Source organism: Leuresthes tenuis, unplaced genomic scaffold, assembly GCF_036924035.1.
Source record: "Leuresthes tenuis unplaced genomic scaffold, fLeuTen1.0.hap1 SCAF_23, whole genome shotgun sequence".
Lineage (NCBI taxonomy): Eukaryota > Metazoa > Chordata > Actinopteri > Atheriniformes > Atherinopsidae > Leuresthes > Leuresthes tenuis.
Genome location: NW_027325377.1, coordinates 24,684,868 through 24,705,107, shown reverse-complemented (window position 1 = coordinate 24,705,107; position 20,240 = coordinate 24,684,868). Strand labels below are relative to the sequence as shown.

The 20,240-nt window shown below is 43.9% G+C and overlaps 1 protein-coding gene across 4 annotated transcripts in view; it reads left to right on the top strand.

Annotated features, from left to right (window-relative positions):
• Window positions 1–20,240, top strand: part of tbc1d22a (TBC1 domain family, member 22a) — a 132,983-nt gene that overhangs the window by 74,368 nt on the left and 38,375 nt on the right. For all 4 annotated transcript variants that reach the window (XM_072377099.1, XM_072377100.1, XM_072377097.1 and 1 more), the window contains exon 11: window positions 15,545–15,620. In XM_072377099.1, coding sequence (XP_072233200.1) covers window positions 15,545–15,620 — 76 coding nt within the window. The remainder of the gene's footprint in view (window positions 1–15,544; window positions 15,621–20,240) is intronic.

Genomic DNA, 20,240 nt, shown 5'->3' with positions numbered 1-20,240 from the left:
TTTATTCCTCTGCTTATCTGTCATCTTTTGCAGCCTGGAAACAACACTCATGTTGTCCAGGAGAAGAGGCTTTACTGTGCAGTGAAATATGAAGAAAAAGCACGAGAGTGTGCTTCATTTTCAGCATAACGCCGGTTCGTGGCCACGTTTCTGCACAGCTTCTCTAATCACCGCCTCTTGGCACGCAGAAAGAAGCACCTGCCAAGTCTTTGCAGTGGGGTCCATGACCCTCATCTGAAATAACACTTAAAGAATAACCGCAGCAGTTAGTCTTTAAATGCTCCGATCGGGCATCATGTCATTGGTTGAATGGAAATGAGAGAATCAACAGATGCTTTAAACGTGGGCCTGATTTCACCGAGCCGTACACTGAAGGTAATTACTGGCCCGTGTTTCCGTGCGTAAAGGTGCGAGCCGATAAATAAATAACTATCAGGTTGTTGGCTGTTCATTCAGGAAATAATGGGGGGAGAAAGCTGGAGGATCAGGAGTGTTCAGAAGCAGAAGAAGTGCTTTTGTGTGTGTGTTGGGCTGGTTTTTGTCCCTGTGCTTGTGTTGCTTTGTGACCTTGGCTCCAAACTAATTATACGCAGTGCACCGGGGGGGGGGGGGCATGTTTCCCCCCTAATGCTTCCTAAACAATCTGATGGAGACTGGGTGCTTCTGCACCGTAATTAGTCTGTGATCCTTGCTCTGACCTCGTCTGCAACCCTCCAAACATCCACGACACGCTGATACAGTAAAACCAGGCTAGCAGCGTCCGGCTGTCCACTTTGTGCATGTTCTGCCTTTTAAGCGCCTCAAAAGTCCAATTTCTCTTGTCCGATTTTGAGTTTAATTGCTTCCCTTCGATGGAAAAAGGTTTTTACTGGTTGGGAGAAACTTCCTGAACAGAAACGAAGTGACTCCCACAGTTTGTGGGCTCTTCCTGCAGTTTTACATAATAACCTGCTGAACAGTTTGAACACATTTTATAGGCCGGGCTTTTCTTATTTCTTTATTAAAGTAAATTGGCCATTAGCTCTGGCTTTAGTGCTTCACAGCTAAGCTCCTCTCTCACCTAAAAGTGAACATTTTGGCTGTCAGTTCACTTAAGCAGCCTCTTTAATGAGCTGCTGCTGTAATTGGCAGCAATGCAGCCCCCTCCTCCGAAAAGCATGCTGGCATTAAAGGTCCAAGCAGTTCTGATGTGTGCATCGACAAATCAGACCAACTGCATGATTTATTCTGCAGGAGATGGGACTTTTCATACTTTCCAACAGCTCTAGAGTCCCAAAATGTGGCTGGATGCACCCTGGGCAGCTTGGTTATGTGTCTAAATAAAGTATTATCAGACTTTTGCTGACATTGGGAAACTGTTTCACGGGTAAATGGATGAAAGCAGACATTTCTCTGACCAGGCAGGACCTTTTTCTGTTAAATGGATCAGCATTTGTTGGTTATTAGAAAAGAAATGGCCAACATAACCTGAATGGTGTCACATATCTCACAGTTAAATAGGCTGTTATTTATTCTTCTTCTTCACTCATGTGACCCATTAAAGCACCTTTGAGCATGACTGTACCTCCAAACCGAGGCATCAACCTTTATATTTCTCCCAAGATTTGATAGCTTGATGAGAAAATGGCTAAATAAAAGAAGAAAATGGAGTTTCTACAGCTCAGCGCACTTGGTTATTTCAGACACAGCTCTGTTAAGCTGACCCCCCCGATGCCGCAGCCTCTCCAACAGCCAGTTACTCTCGTACTGCTCTAAATTGGACGGCGCCTCTGGCTAACTTGCCTAATTTAACTTGATAAAAAGGTTATGCATGTCTTGTACACCTGCAATAAAAAAACAAGTCGCTCAAAGCCTTTAGTAAATAACGCTGTGTCACATTTTGCAGTAAAGTTCTCTGCTAACTGCTGCCGTGACGAAGCCTCCGTCCAATCCGGTCGTGCCCAAATGTAGTCAAAAAGTTTAAAAAGTCCATTATTCTGCCTGTGCTCTCCTGAGGGCTCGCAGTTTATAAAACCTGCCTTTATGCTAATTCTGCAGTTCAGAATCTAACTTTGAGACCTCATCCTGGCATCTGGATCTACTGTATTTGCTCTGCCAGATGTTTTTATTCGTCAGCAGTTCATAAAGTAAAAGATTACTTTAAAGGGGAACTCCGGTATTTTTAAACCTTATTTCTGGCCTGAAATACGTTCATCTGCTCACTGAGAACAGTTTGGTGAAAGTCGGCGTCCTTCGGAAGATATTTAGATAACTGGAGATCCATATAACGGAGTGAACGGGGCTTAGAGGATGCAGCCTCTAAATAAGGCATTATCTGTCTTTATTTCACCAATACTTTAAGAAGAATGGATGAATGAACGTGTGCTATAGCTCTGTTAGCTCATAGCTGCTGTTATGTGGCTACTTGCAGCTATAGGAGAGCTAACGGAGGGATTTCTACACAGGCACTCTACTGGGACCACTTCATCCACACGCCCCCCTGCAGCACAGCTTATTCACTCCGTGCTCTGTGACAGTCGGCTAACTTCACACACAGTTTGCTGCTGATAGTTTTGTGCAACATGGCAGGATATTTATCAGATTTTGTCAACGTGAACGACGACTTTGAGTAAGATGGACGTTCTTACCGGAGTGAATGAGCTGTGCTGCAGCGGCGGGCAGCGATGACATCATCGAGTGTGTAGAAAGCCCTCTATAAGCCCCCCGATAGCCGCAAGTAGCCACATAACAGCAGCTATGAGCTAACAGAGCTATAGCACATGTTCATTCATTCATTCTTCTTAAAGTATTGGTGAAATAAAGACAGATAATGCCTTATTTAGAGGCTGCATCCTCTAAGCCCCGTTCACTCCGTTATATGGATCTCCAGTTATCTAAATATCTTCAGAAGGACGCCGACTTTCACCAAACTGTTCTCAGGGAGCAGATGAACGTATTTCATGCCAGAAATAAGGTTTAAAAACACCGGAGTTCCCCTTTAACTGCATATTCCGTCAGTCTTACCGAGAGGTGAAAATGTACATTTTTAGCTGAAGGTTTTTAGAAATGGATGCATCTTTTCAGAGTTACCGTATCAGTATTTTCATCGATTTAATCCCGCAGTACTCTTATTTTACAATAAAATGATGTGGGAGAGTAAAAATGTCTGCAAAAGAACAAACACTCACCGTGTTTTCATGTTTTATCTGAGCTTTCCAATCAGTCTCACGCACCTGCCGATGGATTTATGCAGCGAAGCGGAGCAACACAAACGTTTTTGAGTGATTAACTAAACCGACCCTCTGATGCAGAAGTTTGTCGCCGTCGCTCAAATCGCTGTGACATCATTTTTAAAGTTTGAGCCGTGGTGAAAAGTTGCTGTGATCGTCAGAATTCAACCCTGATTGTTCAAACTGAGCTGCGGCGGCTGCATAAAGAGCAATGATGGCATGAAACATGAGTTGGTGACAACACAGTGTGTGCATTGGAGAGTTTGACTGTTCTGGGTTGTGTCCAGCTGTCCATGGAGTTGAAAAGCAATCGTTTGCTTTTATCCAGACGGCCACAAAAGGCAGGAAGTCAGACTAATCAATAGGTGGACCGTGTTAATCCACAAATAACAAAGAAGATGCAGAATGTGGTCCTTTTATGCTGGATTTGGGGGTGTTTTTGCATTGCTTAGACTTTGCTTTTTATTTATTTTCTTGGTGCCTTTCCCATGTGGATCTTTTCTGTTTTTCCACTCTTCTGCCAGACTGTGCAACTGATTTCCTCTCACAATTCGGCAAATCTTCGTTTTCTCTCCATTTGTTTTTGTGTCTGAGCCTCAAAATTGCCTCAAACTACTTGACAATAAACTTTCATGCGTGAATAAGTAGAAAATAATTTGCTACGTTTGCTTTAGAGCCTAAATGAATGAAACTAAGACCTGAGATTAAATGTTAGTGGAATAAAATTTCCCTTCAACTCATAAAACATGCATTTCATACCTGTAAAATACACAAAGCTGCGCTGCCCCTACTTCGGAGCGCGAGCCAATCAGAGCGCGCCTGCTCATTGTCAAGGAAACCATCTGTTCCCACAGTGACGGCTCGAGTCGGGGTTTCCCTAGAGTGGGAACAGGGGTCCGTGGGACGACGTCAAGCAGACGGTTGCAAGACCAAACCAGACGCCATGTCCTGTTCTGGTTTTCCCAAGGGCCCCTACTGTCACCTTAGGCTGTCATTCAATCGGCCGTCTTCACACAAACCCACCGAGGAGCACTCATCAGCCAGCTGGTGTGTTCCGGTCCGATGTGGTTTGTGTTGCCTCCCTCCGTCCTATAATTCAGCCCGTGCAGCGTTCTGCATGCCGGATAACATCTTCGACCCGGCTATCACTCCCCTGTCTGTCTTTTTTTATAAATTTTACTGGCACATCTCCTTTAATCTTTCATTATTTGACAGATTAAGCCGTAGCATGTTTGCTTAGCTGGCTAACTATCCAACACACAGGTCAGTGGAGATGGAGGCAGTAACAGCTGCTTGGGGGGGAAATCAGGAAGGATGGATTGAAGCATTTATGGATTAAAACTGGGATCAGATTAGTGTGGATGAGGATCTTGTTTACATGGAGACACATGGTGTTGATTACAGTGGAGGATATGTAAGGCTGTGCACGTTTCTTTGTAAAAGCTCCTCTGCTGAGGAAGTGCACTGTTGAACATTTTGGGCCTTGTCTAATATGCCTTTCAAGCTGGAACTGGTGCGTATTTGTTGCACATCGGTGTCACACCGAAACTTTGAAACTAATCATCCTCTAAACTCGCTGATTCTGCGATATTTGGGTCAATTTGTGTCGCCACACGTTGATGCTGGGCTGAGTCGACTCTGTTTGGCGTGTGCGAGCTGCTGAGTCCGTGAGAAGGCTTCACAACTTACCCTGCGTGTTATCCCGGATTTTAGGATCCGAGAACGCTCCAGGAACATAGTTATTGTGGTCTAGGGTCGCCATTTTGTTTTTATAATTGTGAGAATGCTGCAAACTATTGTTTTCCTGCTTTTCTTTATTACTATTATTCTGTGCGTTTTTTGTCCGCCAACTACTTCTGCAATCTTTCACCGATTTCTGCAGTTTTGGTATCAAAACGTTTAGCTCCATCAGGAGATGTGTGCTATTTCTTTTGGTGTTTATATCTTTTACACTTTTTGAACTATTCAACTTTGATTCAACTTTTTTCCTCATTCAAATGAATGGAAAGTGCTTTAAACTCTTCAAAAACTTCCTCCTCTTTCCAACTTGACTGTTTCTGCAGATTTTCAGCTGGAGACACCATTCAAACTTTAAATGGGTCACAAGACATTCAACTATTACCAAATGGATCAGCTTTTTCAAATATTAAGCAAATATTGAAATATAACGGTTTAAAAAAACATGAAAAAAAACTTCTCAATTTTTTTCAGCCCTCTCATCAAATTTTCTGTACTTCCACAAGGTTTAAATCATTCCACTATTGTTATTTCAAATTCAAATTCCTTCAACCAAGACCTCAGCAATTGGATTTTCAGCATTTAATTTATCATCATTGAAAGATTTTCCACTTTTTTAGCATTGTCAGCTATCCCCATTCAACTTCATCAGCATTCTCACTGCTGTTTTGCAGGAACAGCTTTTTTTTAGTATAAGTTTTAAGTTTCGGTTCCTTTTAATGGTCTTTATGCATCCATATAATGGAAACCATTGGGCAACCTTTACAGATAGTTTCCATTTGGTTGCGATTACGATTTTATTTGGTTGTGGGACTGTTCCGTAAAGCTTTACCTTCCAATTAAAACTTCAATTGGTCCTCGAATTTTAGGGATTTCCTAAAAATTCACTTACTTATTGATGAATAATCAGACAAACTTCAGTGTTTGTATGCATGTATTTTAGTGTGTTTATATAATAGAAAATTAGGAACAAATAAGGAGCAAATTAAACATCAGTGGATCATCTTAATCTCTCAATTTCTTAATGTCAAACCACAGTCCATTACTAAATAAATCACAAGGTAGATTCCTGCAAACAATAAAGATGAACAGCACTTGTTGTTGGGTGACAGGAAGGAAAGTAGTCATTAAACCTGTTTACAGGTAAATAGAAGTAACTCTAAATGTCTGTTGATAGTTTAGCTTTTTTCTATTGATAATATAATGCGAATAGAAAGAAAATCATGTAATAATGAACTAAAAGCGACAATCAAAACAAAGAAAAAGAAGAAAATGTCATTCCTGGAATGCCAGAATTAGAGAGATGGGAAGAGGAGGTTTGTGGCTTCACCAGAGACAGATGTATGTTTCTAAGTATTTATAAGTACAAGCGACAGCAAGAGAGAGAACAAACAAGTTCCCCATCAGCTCTGTTGCCTGTCAATTCCCTCCTGGCTTCCTTCATTTTATCTGAACAAATCATCCGTAATGACCAAAAAATAGCTGAGTCGCAACAATTAACAAGACAAGCGCATCCAATTAGGATCTTACTGCTGATTTTCTGCTGGCTGAACACAGCTAGCTTCACTCATGTACAGCCTACATGATGGGATTAGCTCGATTTTAGCATGCTAGGAAACCTTTGTTGTGTTCACACAATGAGGCATCTTAGCTAACCTCTTTGGTGGTGATTCACACATAACAATCAGAGGCGGCTCAGCGCCCTGTCAGTGTGTGAAACAGCAAAATGGCATCACAGCATCAGCTGCCACAAAAAGCTGCTTCAGATTTATGTCCTTTTACCATCTAAAAGTTCTCCCGAACAAAGAGAGACATCAGCAGCATTTACTTTTTGTCATTTACTTGGTATTGGCATTTACTTCTATGTAGTTTATTGTTAGCTTTTATATAGCTTGTTATATCTTCATTTGTAAGTCGCTTTGGATAAAAGCGTCTGATAAATACAGAAACAGAAACATTTTACGTCTTGGCTGCTGAACTCCTTGTGGAAGTTTGCTTTAACTTCCAGTCACAGCTTTGTTCGCCTCCAGTTTGTCAGCATCAGCATCGGGGAAACTGGACACCACACCGGCTGAAATCTCAAAAGGTACAAAGTGGTGTTACATTAAATTACGGTCCGACCACGAAGTTCTCGGGTACAAATCAGCCCTTAGAAGACTGCAGGAAGTGTGATTTTACTGTTTTTTGAAGGCAGACGAACATAATTTGTTTAGAAAAGTTAGATTTTTACTGTCTGAATCTTTTGCTGTAAAATTCCTGACGTGCACGTCTGCAGCTTCTCTTGTTTGTTGTGCTATAGTTTGCAATGCATCATGGGTAATGTAGTGTGAAGTAGGTGGAGGCATCAGTTCTTTGTTTGCAATCAGTTCTCAGAACAGCGAACGAGTTCGTGCACAAGCCTGATATGATGTCATACATATTGCTAAATCATGTTTTAAACATTTTTTATCTCCAAAAAGCACCTTTTAAGAAGGGATGAAGAAAAAACTACATATTTTCAGACTCTAATAGCGACTGAATGTTTTTTTCTTATCATTATTTTCACAATAAGAAATATAAGAATCGGTGAAGAGCAGTTTTTAAAGAACATGATGCAACTCTAAGGGAAGTTACCTCATAGATCTGGTCAGTTTAACCTCAGAAGAGCCACAAACTGATACTAGTTGAGCTCTCTGTGCTTTCCTGGATGCTGCAGATTCCCCGACTTAACATTTGCTGCTATTATAAGATTAATAGTTAACATTTAACTGAGTGAAATTGTTGAGTCATCTTCCACTTCCCTTCAACAGCATTATACGTTCATGTGATGCAGTGTAAACTCTTCTACATTTGCCAGGTTTAAGTAGTGGAAGACGTGATAGATTCTTCACTCTATTTGAAATGCCTGGCTCAGTATTCTTGGATTTAATTATGCAAAGGATATGGACTTCGGTAAGAGTTCATGCATTTACATTCACTTAAGTTGCCAGGTTACTGTCGGCTTTCTGCAATGACCTGATTCCTTAAATGTCCCGTAGATGAGAAGCATGGTTTGGGTAATTAGAGGGAGCCTAGTTTCTCCTGTTAGAGGGAGCAGATTTCCTCGGCCACGTGCAGCTGTCTGTGCTTTAATGGCCTTTATACATCTGTCACATCGCTTTCTGTCAGATAAATGGAAAGCATACATTCGTTTTAATCTCTCACAAACATTAAAACCAAGCAAAGTTCCTGGACCAGCTAAAAAATTAGCATTTTAAGAAGAAATGCCATTTCAGTTTGTTTGTTTTAGTACAACTTAATGACCTCCTGAAGTTATTAGAAAATGTCTGAATGACACAGTTCGATGATGCTGGCTTTGTGTAAGAACATTTTCACAGCTTTCACAGCATCTTTATCTTAAAGACAGACATTTTCAGGAGAAAACGTGAACAACTTCGTCTGAACTGGGGCTGGACGATATGGGAAAAAGTCATATCACCATATTTATTTTTTATTTCAGTCGATATTATATCGATATTTGTCGGGTCCATAACTTTCAGCCTCCACTTGAATCCCTTATTTTCCACTGTGCTGATTGGCAGCAGGTTTTTCTTTTGCAATAAGCCGCTACATTTGTAATCTCACGGTGTCTCTTGGACTTTTTGCCACACGGTGCTGGATAAAGCCGACTCTCTGTGGCCTTTTGTTGCTGCTGCACAGCCGAAAAAACCCCAAAATACTTACACATTGAATGAATTAGTTGAATGTTCTTTTTAACTCTTAAAGGGGAACTCCGGTATTTTTAGACCTTATTTCTGGCCTGAAATACGTTCATCTGCTCACCGAGAACAGTTTGGTGAAAGTCGGCGTCCTTCAGAAGATATTTAGATAACTGGAGATCCATATAACGGAGTGAACGGGGCTTAGAGGATGCAGCCTCTAAATAAGGCATTATCTGTCTTTATTTCACCAATACTTTAAGAAGAATGAATGAATGAACGTGTGCTATAGCTCTGTTAGCTCATAGCTGCTGTGTTGTTGTTGTTGGCGGCTATCGGGGGGCTTTTAGAGGGCTTTCTACACAGGCACTCTACTGGGACCACCAAACTTTTCGGGCCCTTCTTATCCACAATATCGTCCCTTACGCCTTCAGCTGTCTTCCATCGTTTCTTCTGAACTCATTTTCTGATTAAAAACGGCCGCAGCGGCACAAACAAACACGCCACGACTCGCTGCTGGCACGACTCTATTCCAGCCACGTGATTGGTTCAGCACGGCGCAGCTCTCGTTGTCATTGGCTATTCGTATTGTCTGTCAAAAGAATATAATCTATCAAAGTGTATCGACCACGTTTCATATCTCTATGGAGGAAAAGTTGTTCCTCGACAGCTATCGTTTTACCGCCCAGCCCTCGTCCGAACGACTCTGGTCGTGGTGAAGTGTCCTTCTTTCGCTGTTCCACAACGGTTAGCAAACAGCTCGGTGCTTTACCGCCACCTTGAGTAACGTCTTCTTATCGGGTGAAAAAGAGAAAGATTGAGGCAGGGCACAGACGATACAGCTCATTCACTCCGGTAAGAACGTCCATCTTACTCAAAGTCGTCGTTCACGTTGTCAAAATCTGATAAATATCCTGCCATGTTGCACAAAACTATCAGCAGCAAACTCTGTGTGAAGTTAGCCGACTGTCACAGAGCACGGAGTGAATAAACTGTGCTGCAGGGGGGCGTGTGGATGAAGTGGTCCCAGTAGAGTGCCTGTGTAGAAATCCCTCCGTTAGCTCTCCTATAGCTGCAAGTAGCCACATAACAGCAGCTATGAGCTAACAGAGCTATAGCACACGTTCATTCATTCATTCTTCTTAAAGTATTGGTGAAATAAAGACAGATAATGCCTTATTTAGAGGCTGCATCCTCTAAGCCCCGTTCACTCCGTTATATGGATCTCCAGTTATCTAAATATCTTCCGAAGGACGCCGACTTTCACCAAACTGTTCTCGGTGAGTAGATGAACGTGTTTCATGCCAGAAATAAGGTTTAAAAACACCGGAGTATTTATTTAGTATATATACTGAGGCCACTTTCTCAGATGCTATTACTTTGTCCTCTGCGGCTGTCGTTACCCACATTTGTTGTTGATTGGCAAAGCTCGCTCATGCAGGCGTGTTGAGGGGAACAGCAACGACCTTCACTGCTGTTTTTACTGCAGAAAACTGCTGCCATTAGCATTTGAGTGACAGCAGGGGAAACGCTAATCTCAAGTGAAGGTAGCGATGGTTCACAAACTTTATTTACTTTATACTTCCGTGGTTTTCTGAGCTTTTGCTGACGCCGTTTCTCCGCTCTGTGAACACGAGGCTTTTGTAACGCTGCTGGATGCTTTTTTTCAGTCTCTCTGGTCGTTTCTAACTTTTTTCTTCAACCATCATCGAGATTATTTGTCTTCAATATTCTCCTCATGACCAGAAATCTGGTTAAGTTTCCTCACCAGATTGATAAATCCCAACATCTGCAACGAAACCTAATGGGCCGCCATGGCGTTATTTTCTGAAACAATCATTTCCACAGATGATGCAGCCCCCTCAGTCCATTCCCACCCTCATTATGGTGCTACTCCATGCATTTCCAGACCTCCGGCCCTCTTGGAGAGCTCGATCACACCAACATAAACCTGGAGTGGGACCCGGCCGGTCCTCTTGTGGCACAGAGCAGCCATCGTCGTGTCCACCTCCCTGAAACCTGTCACCGCTCTGCTTCTCTGGCTTTGACTCTCACACCTGCAGCAGCAGCCAATGAGAGATGATTGCCCTGTCCTTCACTCGTCTCTGCACCACCGTGGCCGTTATTGTCTCGCCTTTATCTTGACCTGTCATCTCTTTCTTGTTGCTTTCTCTCTCGCACGCACACATCCTCTTGCAGCTCTGTTGTCTTGGCTCTGTCCGACTTGCTGATAGACATCCTTCGCCACAAAAGGAGGCAATCTCAGTCCAGTGTGGAGCCATTGTTGTCTCTAATAGAATGGACTGAGAGGTGAAGAAGAGCTATTGATTCAACTGACTGAGAGAGGCAGAAAGAGGGCAGAAAAGAAGAAGAGAACGGGAGGCTTTGACACCTCGTTCAGAGAGAGAAACGCAGACTTTGCTTACATGCTCGGTCAGTGGATGGACAGATGGTGGGAGAAGTGGAGAATGTATGAATAATAAAGCGGTTGGAGTTGATTTCCTCCGGTTGCCTCAGCTGATCAAAGATCCCACATGTCGGCTTTGACAAGGGAGGGAGTAGAAGAAGAATGGCCATAAAAATGGGACAAAAATATTTGAATAGAAGAGGTGAGTAAGAGGAGAGGAGGGCGAGGCGGCAAGCTGAGGAGAAAGGAAAGTATCTCATCATCTTCACAGGTACGTCTCCTCTGACCAAACAGTTGTTCACAAACCTCATTAGCACCAACAAAGTGATTAAAAAGGAAGATGAAGAGGTCCAGAAGCAGTCAGAAACCACCTCTTCCAGACTCCAGCAGTGTGGGAGTCAGAGGTGGAAAACAGGAACAGTTACAGGACAGGAGGAATCTTTGTTTCTGTCTTTTTCTGCCAATCAAACCTTCTCCTGGACACATCACACAGAGAGGAAAGCCCGTTTCTGCTGCCGGTTCAGTCCTTCACCTGGTGGTAATAAGCGTAGCAGCTCTCCAGTAACAGAAGGACAGAAGAAGAAAGCTGCGTGCGAGCAATCATGTTCGCCAGCAATAGATGATTTAAAATATTCAAAAGGGTTCTTTGCCAAAGGAAGTGGATTCAGTCTGTACAAAAACACTTTAAAGAAGGCTTTTATAACTCAAAATACCAGCCTCTGATTAACACTGTCATGCTTTGGGAAAGAATTCTCACTGGATGACTTGAATGTTTTATTGTAAAAGAATCATTCCACAGTTAAAGGGGTGAATTTGCTGGGAAATGCAATTAAACACAAAAAAAGCTCCTCAGTGCCTCCGACAGGTCTTTCATTATTGCTTCCTTCAGGAGGAGTGAGGCTGATTCCTCTTAAAAACCCGGTTATCCGGGAGCTGTTGGGGAAAGCGGCGCATCGCACGCCGTTCAAAGGTAGAGGCTCACGGCAGAAGCTGTTTGTCAGCATTCTGTCTTTCCTGAGAGGCTGGAGTCCAAACTGAGACTCGGAGATATAAAACAGAATCCCCTTTTAGATTAATCATGGAAAAACATGCAAGTTTTCTTTAGCATGCAGCAAAAATGTACAAAAGTGGAGCCCACCCCTCAGTTCTTTCTGCTTCCTCCCAAGCAGCAACACTTTCTTTCATAATTCTCCAGGCTCCAAGTTTTTCTTTGGACATTTTCTGCTCTTTCACTCATTTTCAGTGTTTTTTTTTCTTTGTTAAGCCACTTAACTCTGAGCTATGAAGCATTCAGGCAGAAAAAAGGCTCCTAACTCAAGGGATGAACCAGTGTTGTGTCGACACAGAACAGACAACTTAGCAAAGAAGCCATTTTAAACTGGATCTTTAGGCACTTTAGTCACAAAGACACATCATTTGTTCCCATTTCTTTAGCTGCATCTATGAAAAACAGCAAAGAAAACACAGTTTGACAGACAGAAAATAGGATTTCTGCAGCAACAAGGTGATTCCCAAAGAGCTATTAGCTGAAAACTTGGCATATCTCAGCATGGTGTGCAGTGTGTCCTTAAAACATTTGAGGAAACTGGACAAGTGGAGGACAAAAGAAGAAGTGTCAGGCCTAAAAAACTATCTACAGCAGATGAACAGGATCTGAAAGTGATGTCCTTAAGAAAGAGGAAAAAATCCAGCTGTGACCTGACAGGACCTGAGAGATGCATCTGGACCTTCAGCTGATCCATCTACTGTTGGCCCAAGCCTCATCAGAAATGGGCTCCATGGAAGGGTGGCTGTCAAGAAGCCGTTCTTAAGGAAGGGAAACAGGGAGAAAAGGCTGAGCTGTGCCAAATGACACAAGAAGTGGACTGAAAATCAGTGGCAACAGGTCTTATGGAGGGATGAATCCTCCCCAGAGCCCGGACCTCAACATTATTGAAGCAGTGTGGGATCATCTGACAGAGAACGGAACAAAAGGCAGCCCACATCCAAAGAAGAGCTTTGGGATGTCCTTCAAGAAGCCTGGAGAACTATTCCTGAAGACTCCTTAAAGAAATGACAGAAAGCTCGTCTCAGAGGGTTCAGGCTGTGTTGGAGAATAAAGGAGCTCAGAGCAGAGATTCACTTTAAAGCTCTGCCTTATTCACCGTATTTCCATGTGTGTGTTTGCACATTGCAGCTATTTTCAATTTCCTTGGCAGTTCATAAAGAAATGAGGGATATCTCACCAATATTACTCTTCCTGCTGTATTACATTATCAAGTCATTGCCGGAATTCCATATTACAAGCTGCTGAATTCATTTCATTTCGACCAAATAAGTCTTCCCTGGACAACAGATACGATGCCTCCAGTCGGTCAGAATCTGTCGCTCGGCTGAAACGAGCAGCAGGAAGAAAAAGCTCAGAAACACAGCGAGAAAATGCAGTAAAAACGATGAGTCATTCCTTCAAAAGCAACACTGTTTGCCTTCAATACGAAGAATCATTTCTCAAGTTTTTGGGCGAAGATTGTGTCAGACGCAGAGAGACGAGGAGATGCAGCAAAAGTGATGACAGAGAGATGAGAGGAAGGAAGGTGTGAGACAAAGACATGCGTAGACAGAAAAAAGTGGGAGAATAAATATGCGAATGAGACTCTTTGAAAGTGTTGAAAAGAAAGAGAAAAGGAGGAATTTAAAGCTGAGAGATGCAGCGAGGTGATTTCTTTTAATCCAACAGATGCAGATGGAAGAAGCTGCTGAGAGATGGGGAGTGAAAGGCAGTTGATTAAAGGCACCACCTTCAATAATGCAAATGTAATTACTGGCACCGGCCCTCACAGTTGCTCAGCTCCTGCATTAAATCTGGAGCCGTGGAAGAAAAGGGTGATGAACAGATGCAAAAGTTTAGGTAAAAAGTATGAGAAGAGACAAAGAGATTTGAGTGCAGCGTAGGTGGTGATCAGAAGGAGGAAACGAGCTCATGTTCATCAAAGAGGTTTTAGGTTCATTTAAACAGCTGAAGCTGGATGTTCGGCTTACTTTGAACCTGCAGCCGTGCGTCCAGCTTCCAGGCAGAAAGGCGGGGGGGGGGGACAGGGAAGAGATTGGTTCTGCTGAGCCTGAAGGACACTGAAGTGACTTCTCATGCCCCTCTGGGCCAGTTTGCTACATCAGCTGTTCTCCAACCTCACTGAAATGACCCTTCAAGGAAACGTGATCCTCATCGTGTCTGGGTGCACGCTCCGAATGCTTACGTGCTCTGCTCGCACGGATTGTATTCTGCAAGCTCAACCAGCTCACATCGTCGACTCGGGCCGCTTTATTATGGCCGTGTTCTAGAAAAAGGAGGAATCCACCAAGAGCAAAGTGTTTAAGCCTTCTAACGTGGGTTAAAACACCTGTTTTTGGGTGTTTTTGGGTGTTACGACTCCTATCATGAGCAAAATCAACCATCAGCGCCATTTCTTTGAGTTCCTCCTGTATTTTAGAGAAACTCTAGGCCTGCAGAAGCAGTTCAAAAGAGAAGCTAACACAAGCTAGGCCGAGTGCTACCAGTCAAAGCTCGCTTGCTAACCACCAGCTCCATGAGTGCTTGGTCGGATCGGGCTGTGAACCGGGGCCAAATGAGAAGGAACGGGATGAAATGAGCTCACCTGGGAGCTGGGTTAGCTCCTGCAGCTGGTTAACCCACGAATCCATTAACCCACCAACACTGAACTATCTCTTGGAGCGTCACAGCTAGCATCCTGCGTCACAGCTAGCATCCTGGAGTTAGCAGCACCTGGACTGTTGGAAGCAGAGAAAGCTCTTAATTATAGCTCTAAGACTTCCTTAGAATAAAGACTTTTCACATGAAATGTTCGTTCTAAACAGGTCTTAGATGTCAGCATCTCAATAGAAGGCTCACAGCTGTTTAAAGGGTCCAGCAGTGAAGCAGCAGGGCCCCAATATTTGATGTTTTTATGTCATTTAACACCAAATCTGAGGCACTAAATTCAGCCCTGTGTTTGGTCTTGAGGGCCAGAGTTCTGCCAGATTAGCCGGGTGTCCCTTTGCTTTATTTACAGTTTTAAAGGTAGTTCAGGCTTCATGGACGGTGTGAAATTTGTCTCTGGAAGATGACTGAAACGTGGAACGGCGGCGGCACCTTCGTGGACATCTCCTCTCAAAGCAGAGATGTGAAATTTCCAGCTCGGTGCGCCGTGAAGCGTCGACCCTCCGGCCGAGCGGCTGCAGGACAAATGATTCATAAAAGGATCAGAGCCGCGGCTTGTTGGACAAATTACACACCAAATCCTGTGATAAAATGAACGCTGGGTCTCTTTTTCTTTTTATCTGGTCGGTCCAGGTTCTTCTTATTGTTGTTGCTTTCTTGTAATGATTCTCAAGTGTCGGATGCTCATTTTACTTCTGCATCGATTCTCCGTGGGAGTCGACTAAAAGGCTGCGAAATAAAAAGCTCCATTTGAAGTTATCTCACTTTGCAGATGGAGCCTCAGTCCATATTGACTTTGTCTGATTTTTCTGCTCCTCAGGACAACTATACGTTTGCTCAGCCAGGCATCCAGAGGAAAGTGAAGGCCCTGGAGGAGCTGGTCAGCAGGATTGATGGTGAGTCATCTGCCTTGCCTCTTTTCATCCATCCATAAACTTGTCTCTGTTCACTTTGACTGGATATCCGCTTACTGCTTCATGTCCTCTCAAAGCTTTCCTGCTTCTCTTCCATCCTTTCCTTTGCTTCACTTAGATCCCCCCCCCCAAATGTTCTTATTTCATCATTTTCTCCAACTTATTCTCCTTTGAAAACCCTCGTTTTCAGGAGGCTTCCCGTCCAAACCTTCGCATTCGCAGCCGTTGTGCAGAACAAGCCTTATCAAAGCCAGCTTTATGTACAGTGGTCATGTTCTCGGCTAACCTTGGTGTCGTCCCACTCTGCTGTCATCCGCTCTGTCAGCCGGAGGCGGGGGAGGAATCGCACGCTGCATTCAAATGCACCGGGAGAAAGCGTGTGCAGGAGAGCGAATGCCAAGCAAAGTTAGTGAGAATATGCAAAACTGCCTGCAGGAGCTGCCTTTAGCCTGCCAGCTTTCCCCGGTTATTGTCCAGAGTTTATCTGGCGTGAGCCTGTGCAGAGGAGGTTTCATTCATTGCTCTTATTTGTATACGTTTCCCCCAAATGAGCACAGAAGCTTTGAATGTGAGCAGAACGTAAGTAAAGGCCCAAAGGGAAGCATTCAGAGAAGAATTTCTTCATTTAAGGAGGGATATTTGGTGCAGATACCACAGCAACTCCTCTCTGTTTTGCTGCTTCAGAGCAGAGTCACTCCACAACTCTCCTCTGCAGTTTCTGCCTCTTTCAGATTGATAGCACTCAACAACCCTTGAAGTGCTCTAATACCGAGAAAATAGCAAGAAACCACACACCAAACTCAAAGGAAAGTACTCACAAAAGGCTCATATTTTCATAAAAAGGCTCGTATTTTAGGTGGAGATAGATATGCGAAGGCTGGATGCCTCTTTTCTGAGCTGGAAGTGTGGCGTGGAAGTAAAATTCAGCCCGACCAGCTGACTGAATCAGATCATTTCATTGTTTTTTTTGTGTCTCTGAAGCAGTTATTTTCTTTGTGTCTCCTTTAAAGTACCAGATGTTTCTGCTATTCTGTTTAAATGCGTGTTGTGTTTATGTCGTCTGAAAAACGTTCTGGTCTGCATCGATGTGCTAATTAGCATTGTGCTAATTAGCATTGTGCTAATTTGCGAGCGCCGCCGGTGTGAGGAAGAGACTCTCCTCCCGCCTTATCAGCACCCCGCAGATGACATAAAAATATGACTCTGCTCTTTTACTGCATCATCACAGTCAATCCAGAGACATTTTATACCTCGCTAGCTTGACATTAGCAGCTCTAATGAGATCACAGATAGCTCTTATCTTGTGTTACAGGATTGTTTTTCACCCTTCTGTCGACATAGCATCTGTTCTGAGAACAATGGCCTCTCTCTTCCAAAAGTACCCATCAGCACTTATCAGATGCACAGTTATCCAGATCTTTTGATGACTTGGTAGACTGGTGGAAACGCTTGTTTTCTCTCCTCCAACAGATATTTTTTTATTTATGTTTTGAGAGAAGCATAATATTAATTCCTGAACTTCTAACCTCATGGGGTGATGCATCGGCTGCGGATATCTGATACAGGCTCAATAGTTGCTGATGGGGTGTTTGCAGAGACAGTGGAAGGTAATGGGGAAGTTCAGATGTGTCTGATTTCTCTGGCACCCCCCCCCCCACCCTTCATGGTCATTAAAGCTGTTCCAGCTGATTGAAAGTTGAAGCACAAATCCAGTTGAAGAATGTCGGAGCTCAAACTGAGCTTAAAAAGCAGATATTTGTTTCTTTACTTTGGAAACAGCTGGTGATGACATTAGACGACTCATGACTCAGACCCCCCCCCCCCCCCCCCCACACACACACACACACACACACTCTCTCTCTGTAATTATCTACTTGTAATAATAACTCTAACTCCCATTAGCCTTGCTTGACGCTTGCAAATGTTGCTCCTCAAAAGACAACAAGCACTTTGTCAGCATGTAATGTTTCTCTGATCTCTTTATCTGTCTTTTATCTCCGTCTGAGCGGTTCTTGCATGCAAGTGCATTAGCGCACGTTCATCAGCATGCAAATTGCCAAAAGGTGAATTTATCTATGCAAATGAGAGGGTGCATGTGCGTCTTTGAGTCTCAACAAAAGGCTGGTGGTGGCTGTGTTTTCCTAAGTTTGTGGAAACCTTAAGACGGTTTAAACTTTCCCATCAGGCCTGTTTTATGCGCATGTCATTTAGTCTGTGCTTGTAGCTCCAGCAGAGTGTGTTTCCTTTTGAAATCTGGCCCGTTTTCCTTCTTAAAGCCTCGCAGTGAGGTCTGCTCTGGCGCCTTTTAACCAGCCCTGAGGTCAGTTGCACAGTTTCTCCCCGTCTTCCCACACAGCTCCTCCACAACCTTCTCTGTTTGCTTCGCTTACGCAGTTTCACACACTCTTATTTATGTATTTAAAGAGAGTCGCAGCTGATTATCAGCAGCTTTCCGAACCTTCTGGAAAGTGTGAGGCGTATGAAAGCGCCGCGTCGGTCTGAGACTGAAAGGTCGGACGGTTCTTCAGATGGAACCCGTTAAAAAAGCCGTTTGTTTGGTTTGTTTTTGCCATTTTGCTGCACTTGATGTTCCAAATGTGTCATTTCCACCACACTGAATCTGAATGAGGTACACGGCGTGCACGACGTGCACGGCGCGCCCTAACCGGGGCGCTAAAGGCCCCCACCGGAGCCAGTGTTCGGTCCGGTTACCATAGAAACGCGTCCGATCGCGAAGCAGCAGATTGGTGCCGTTTGCTGGCAGAAATGCTTTGTTCATAGCAACAGAAACACGCTTTTTCAGGTTGTTTTCCGGAACTGGAAGCTGACTTTGAAGAGTTCAATCTTTTTAAACAATAGAAACTTCCACTTGTTGAATTGATTTAATTGAACGATACTTTCTTCACCCTAAGAGGGAAATCGTAGTGCTGCAGCGTGAATAAACGAAGAGGGATTGTTCTAAACGTTGTGTTGAGCTGCAGCGGTGGGCAGGAACGACCTCCTGCAGCTGAGGAAGCCTCTGACTGAACACACGCACGTTATTTATCGGTTTTGTTCACTTTCCCGACTTCCTTCCTGTTTAAATGCCAGTTTTATGTGGAGATAATGATTTGTGCATGTGGCCGTGATGCTTTGGATAACATCTGTCTGTTGTCTTCTTCAGCTACAGATGTGCTTCAGTGGGAATGACGCCCTCCAGGGGCAGAAGGAGGCGGGTTACCAGTTATTACTATATATATACGAGTTAAGAGCGGTTAACGGCGTTGTCGCCTGATTTATGAATAAAATACGAGTAAAACAAGAGCAACGGATGAAGGTTTCAGCAGGATAAAAATAGAGAAATACAGCCTCATGAGAGCAGGATGCTGAAAGGAAGGAGTGGAGAAGAATCTGACTGTAATTATATGTTGTACCAAGACTGGCCTCCTCAGCAGAATCCTGGGAGCAGCTCACTGCTCCCCGGGTAACCTTTGACCTCCTGCTGCCCAGCAGCCACAGGCGTGGCGAGCCAGCGGCGAGGCCCGTGTTTTAAGCTTTAACCAGCAGTGGGCATCAGGATGAGACTCATCAGTCAATCAGTGTCATTTCCAACCTCTCTCAGCCCCGATAGCAGCCCTTCCCAGCATGCTCGGCGCCTCCTGACTGTTTTTCTGATGCTTTTCAGCTTCTTTTGTTCAGTCACGTTTAATTTATTCCTGCCGTAACGCTTCGCGACGAACAACCCTCCTCGAACACACCTCCCGCTCGCCGTGTGCGGCGCCGCCGCCGCTGATATCCGGCAGAATAAGTTCATTAGTGCGGTTTGACATTGTCTAAAGTTGTTCCGCTCTCTTCCCCTCTGTTAGGCAGCCGGCTAAGATCTGTCGCCGTGATGCATGCGCCGTTAATGAGCTCCTCTTGTTTATGCCTTTACAGCAGCATGTGATAATTAAACTGCAGAGAGGAGTGTGAAGAAATGGCTTTGTGTTTACTTTGCACCCCGCTCATGTGCTGCAGCATGCGTGCACATAGGTGTCATTCAGGTGCACGTAGGCTAATGTTTCGGGTTATTAAAGCTGTATTTTGGAGATTCTGCTTGTGTGAGCTTGTCAGTCAGCCCTGATTAAGAGCACAGAGTGTGAGAATAGAGGATGCTATAGCTCCCCTCTAACTGGCTTTTCTCATAGATTTCCTGACAGCTCCATAATTACAACTCTATTATGAGATGTGTGAGAGAGAGAGAATGAGTGTCACGGGTTTGATAACTATGAAATGAGAAGTCGCTGAATACTAAGTGGTATTTTTAATCTTTTGTTATGGAAAGAAGCATAAAACAAACATTTATCAAGAGCGGAGAAAGGAACAAAGGCGGTCGTTCTCGGTATCGCGGCTCCATATGCTGACGGGTTCGCCTCCATCCTTTCTTCTCAGGCTGGGTTCTGCCAGCATGCAGCGACACCGATGTTTGAGCCCCACTTTGAGTCTGCATGATGCAACATGTTTGGTTGAGAGAAACGACCTCAAGAGGCCACGCAACCGGCTTTATATAGCTGTATATTTCATAAAATGAGCACAAACTCTGAGCCGGACACACCTAAGATACCATCACACCACACTTAGTGA